Source organism: Manacus vitellinus, unplaced genomic scaffold (assembly GCF_001715985.3).
Source record: "Manacus vitellinus isolate BGI_N305 unplaced genomic scaffold, ASM171598v3 scaffold_16_pilon, whole genome shotgun sequence".
In the NCBI taxonomy this organism is placed as follows: Eukaryota; Metazoa; Chordata; class Aves; order Passeriformes; family Pipridae; genus Manacus; species Manacus vitellinus.
In genome coordinates, this window is record NW_021939189.1 from 16,210,335 (window position 1) to 16,215,665 (window position 5,331).

The following is a 5,331-nucleotide window of genomic DNA, read 5'->3' on the forward strand; positions in this document are numbered from 1 at the left end:
GGGGGAAGGGGGGTGCTCAGGTGGAGGTGTGAGCACAGGTATAGTGGTGTGAGCACAGATATAGAGGTGTGAGCACAGGTACAGGGGTGTGAGCACAGGTATAGAGGTGTGAGCACAGGTACAGGTGTGAGCACAGGTATAGAGGTGTGAGCATAGACACAGGGGTGAGCACAGGTATAGAGGTGTGAGCACAGGTACAGGGGTGAGCACAGGTACAGGTGTGAGCACAGGTACAGGGGTGAGCACAGGTATAGAGGTGTGAGCATAGATACAGGGGTGAGCACAGGTATAGAGGTGTGAGCACAGGTATAGAGGTGTGAGCACAGATACAGGGGTGAGCACAGGTACAGAGGTGTGAGCACAGGTCCAGGGGGATTGTATAAGCACACACGGGTGAGCACAGGTACAGGTGTGAGCACATGTATAGAGGTGTGAGCATAGATACAGGGGTGAGCACAGGTACAGAGGTGTGAGCACAGGTACAGGGGGATTGTATAAGCACACACGGGTGTGCACAGGTACAGGAGGCATGCACAAGCACAGAGGGGTGTGCACATGTAGACAGGTACACAAGCACACGTGGGTGTGCACAAGCATGGAGGTGCATGCACAGGCACAGGGGTGTTTTCACAGGCACACACAGGTGTCTTCACAAGCACCCGTGGCTGTGCACAAACACAGAGGTGGGCACACAGGCACAGAGGAGTGTTCACAAGCACAGTGACGTGTGCTCAGGCACAGACAGGTGAGCACATGCAGATGGGAGCACCAACACAGGGGTTTGAGCACATGGCCACACCTGCCCAGATGCCCCCCACGCCCACCACGAACACACAGGCCCAGAGGGGTGTGCGCAAACATGTGCCCAGGCAGGGCTCGTGCCCACACACTCACATGCACGCACATGCTCACACGCATCCCTGTGCTCACCCTGTGGAAAGGGCCCAGCAGCTACGGCAGCCATACACCTCACCTGTGTGCCTGATGAGATTCCCCCACGGCAGGGCCTGACCCCGCCTCCTTTAGGCTGCCGAAATGGGCTATTAACTCTTAAACCTACCAGCGCCCAGTCACCCCAGTGACAGCACATCTCAGGAAGCCACATCCCCTTGACCCACGTCCCCCTCCGCCAGCCCCGCGCGCCCGCGGCAGGGATTGATATTCACGGGCCCCGGCACGTTCCCCAGCCAACCCGCGGGCCTATTGATTTTTATTTAGGCGAATAATTAAATATTTATTTTCACTTTGTTAAGCTCGGGAGGTCGGAGCCCACAGAACGCGCAACAGCACGCGGGCGGCAGGAAAATCGATTCCTCGGTTTGCGGCCACTGGAAGTGGCTCCCGCGCCCCAGGGAGGTGTCACCGGCCCCCACCCCAGCTCACCCCGACCCCCCCGGTGTCACTTACCCCCGGCAGCGTCTTCTGCTCATGCAGGGCGCTCTGAGCCTTCAGCGCCGAGTCGCGGGCGCAGTAGGTGAGGAAGGCACAGCCTGCGGAGATGGGGAGAAGGGATCAGTGTCTGGCCTGGCACCGCCGCAGAGCCCCAGGCACACGGGGAACTGGGGGCATGGATAATATGCCACTGAGGTATCTCAGTACCCTGGCATTCAGCACCCCAGCACCATGGTGTCCAGTGTCCCAGCACCCTGACAGCCCAGGACCCTGGTACTCAACACCATGGCATCTGGCACCCTGGTACCCTAGCATCCAGCACCCTAGCATCCTGGCATGGTGGCACTCAGCACCCCAGCATCCTGGCATGGTGGCACTCAGCACCTGAGCATCCTGGCACCGTGGAATCCAGCCCCTTGGCACCATGGCATCCAGCATTCCAGCATGCTGCAGAATGGCATCTAGCATCCCTGCAACCTGGCATGGTGGCATCCAGCACCTCAGCACCATGGCATCCTGCATCCCTTCACTCTGGTGCCCAGCAGCCTGGCATGTGGCAACCTGGTACTCTGGCACCCAGACACCCAGGTGGGCACCAGTGCAGCCACAGCTCACCCCCAAAACAGGGCGGGAGATGGAGCAGTGGGATAGACGAAGGAGCAAGGCAGGAGCAGGCAGCACGTGGGCAGTGCTGCTCCAGCCCTAGGCTCTGGGGAAAGCCACAGCCCACGTCCTCCAGGAAGAAGATCTCTCAGTGTCAAGGCCACGCATCCTGGCTTGCCACCACACTTCTCCCAGCCCTGAGCATCCTCCTTGGGATGAGACTTGTGTGGCGAAGGCGCTCCAGCTCCTCCGACATCGCGGTGCTTCGGGAATCGGGAATGCGCCTGGGGTGAGGTTTTCCCACGCTGACTCACGCTGCCGAACCGCTCGCTCACGCGGAGCTGGCGGCGACAAGCGAGCCCTGGGGACAGGGTCCCGTCCTCTTCCCTCCATCTCTCCCAGAGCATTCCCGGTCCTCGTGCCGCCGCTGTGCTGCTCCCTCCCCGAGGGCTCCCCCCCAGTTTGCTGGGGTCACATCCAAAAGCATCTGAAAGTGATATTAAAACAGCAGCAAAACAGTTTTCCTTCAACAAAGTAAATATTTAATGAATAAAATTGACATTGATGCATTTTTAATATTGGCACAATTAAATCCGCCAGCTGATTAAGTATTAATAACTCTTAATAAGTACAATCAGCGTGCCTGGGAGGAGAGGCAGTGCAGCAGCAGGGTGGGGGACACCGAGGGATGGGGTCCCTCGCCTGCCTTGGGGTGCTGGGGACATCTGCCCTCGTGGGGAGCAAGGAGAGATCCCCCCTGGATACAATCACTGCGGGTGGGAAGTGGAGATCAGCACAGCAGCTCGCCTCAGTCCCGGTGCCATTTCCAGTGTTTACCATCCGCAATCACATTGGCTTCCTCCTCTGTGCTCTTCTTTCTCTCTTTTTTTTCCCCCTTTTCCCTGCAGGCAACAATGTGGACAGTGCCCGGGTGTTCGGGAGAAGTTTGGAGGGTAGGCGCGGGAGCGATTCCGCTCCAGAGGCTCGCCGGGAGGGAGGATGCCGTTCAAATCGGAGGAGTGTCCGCAATTAAATCACGCGGCTGGGCCGCAGCCGTTGAAGCCCGTGATGGAAGGAGCGCTGAGGGGGCCTGGAAAGGTGCAAATCCCATTGTTCCGGGTACACAAACAGCTTCAGAGGCACCTGGAGACATTTCGGAGGCCACGGTGCTGAGAATGGTGGAGTCCAGGTGGCTGCCCCAAGGCCGAAGGGCATTGATGTGGCCACATCCACAGGTGCCGAGTTTCGGCTTCCCGAAAGTCATGTTGAAACAGGTGCTGCCCGTGGCACAGGGGCTCGATGACAGCCTGTGGATCCTGCCTGGGTGACACTGGGGTGCCCTGACACTGCTCCAGCGCCGCAGACCCCAGCTCACGGGAGGGGGTTTCTGGAGGGGCCCCAGTGGTGCCGTGTGAGCCCTTTGGTGTGTCGCTGCTCGGGGTGCTGGTGCTCTGCACCCCATGCCACGGTGCCACACAGCACCGGGGGCACAGTGCAGGCAGGGGGGGCCCCATCCGTGCTGGGTGCCTCGATACCAGGTGAGTGCCTCCATCCCAGGGATGCTCCAACTCCAGTGGTACCCAAAACTCATGTGGGTGTCCCAATGCCAGACAGGTGCCCCCAACCCAGACAGTGTCCCAAAATCCACTGGGGTGCTCCCAGCCCTGCAGTGCTCCAATCCCAGGGTGCCCCCAAGACAGATGGCAGCACCCTAACCCCAGGTGGGTGCCCCCCATGTGGGTGCCCCCCGGGTGTCCCCATCCTAGAGGTTCTTCCACCATTGGTGGGGGCCTCTTCCCGTGGGGTACCCCAATCTTAGGGGGCCCACATACCAGGACACTCCATACTGGGATGCCCCCACCTCAGATGTACCTTCACCTCAGGGGTGCCTCCACCTTAGGGGTGCCCGATACCGGGGTGTCCCTAGTTTGGATGTACCTCTGCCTCAGGGGTACCCCATAGCAGTGTGGCCCATGTCAGGTGTACCTCCATTTCAATGGTGCCCCCAACTCAGGGGTACCTTCACCTCAGGGGTATCCCCTCCTTGGGGTGCCCCCATACTTATGGGTACCTCCAGATCAAGGGTACTTCTACCTTAAGTGTAACTCAACTGAGGGGTGCCCCACATTTGGGTGCCCCACCTTTGGGTGCCCCACCTCAGGGTGTCCCACCACAGAAGTACCTCCATTTCAGGGGTACACCACCTCAGGGGTACCCCCATCTCAGAGGTGCCCCATGCCAGCATGTCCCACCTCAGGGGTGTTTGCAGATCATCGGTGCCACATCTCAAAGTGTCCCACCTGAGGGGTATCTATATCTCAGGGTGCTCCACCTCAGGTTATCCCACCTCAGGGGTGCCTTCACCTCAGGGGTGCCACATATTTCAGTATCTTCACCTCAACGGTGTCCCACCTCCAAGGTACCTCACCTCAGGCATGTCTTCATCTCAGGGTTGTCCCACATCAGGGATGTCCCACCTCAGAGGTTCCCCTGTCTCGAGGTGCTCCATCTCAGGATGTCCCACCTGACAGGTACCCACCCCTATCTCAGGGCATTCCACCTTAGGATGTTCAACCCCAGCAGTGCCCCATAGTTAGGTGCCACACCTCAGGTTGTCCCACCTGAGTAGTATTCAAATCAGGGGTGTCTTCACCTCAGGGGTCCCCCTATATCAGGGTCCTCGACCTCATGTTTTCCCACCTCAGGGTGTCCCACCTGAGGGGTTCCCCTATCTCAGAGCTCTCCACCTCAAGCATCCCACCTGAGGGGTACCTCACGTCAGGAGAGCCCCACATCTGGGTGCCCCATCTCAGGGCGTCCCACCTGAGGGGTACCTCACCTCAGGGGTGTCTTCACATCAGGGCATCCCACCTGAGGGACAGGACCCCTCACCTGAGGGGTTCCCCCCACCTCAGGACGCTCCACCTGAAGGGTCCCTCACTGGAGGGGTCTCCCCTACCACGGGATGTCCCACCCCAGGGGTGCCCCATACTCACGTGCCACATGTCAGGGGTCTCCCACCTGAAGGGTCCCCTATTTCAGGGCACTGCCCCTCAGGGTGTCCCATCCGACCAGTACCTCACCTGAGGGTTTCCCCCCCGCCTCAGGGTGTCCCATCTGAGCGGTACCTCACCTGAGAGTCGTCCCCCCCTCAGGGTGTCCCACCTGAGCGATACCTCCCCTCAGGCCAGCCCCATCCCCGGGTGCCCCCCTCACAGTGTCCCACCCGGGGGGTGTCCCCGGCCCGGCGCCCCCGCACCTTTGTGCATGCCGGTGAAGCGATCCTTGAGCACGGTGAGCTCGTAGATGCGGCCGAACTCCTCGAAGAGCGGCTTG

At 60.0% G+C, this 5,331-nt stretch overlaps 1 protein-coding gene across 4 annotated transcripts in view; it reads right to left on the reverse strand.

Moving 5' to 3' along the window:
* The window catches only part of CELF6 (CUGBP Elav-like family member 6), a 16,978-nt gene extending 11,653 nt beyond the window's left edge, over positions 1-5,325 (reverse strand). For all 4 annotated transcript variants that reach the window (XM_029958834.1, XM_029958833.1, XM_029958835.1 and 1 more), the window contains exons 1-2: positions 5,255-5,325; positions 1,408-1,490 (exon numbers count right to left, since the gene is read on the reverse strand). In XM_029958834.1, coding sequence (XP_029814694.1) covers positions 1,408-1,490; positions 5,255-5,264 — 93 coding nt within the window. In that variant the 5' untranslated portion in view covers positions 5,265-5,325. The remainder of the gene's footprint in view (positions 1-1,407; positions 1,491-5,254) is intronic.
* Between the last annotated feature and the right edge of the window lie 6 nt (positions 5,326-5,331).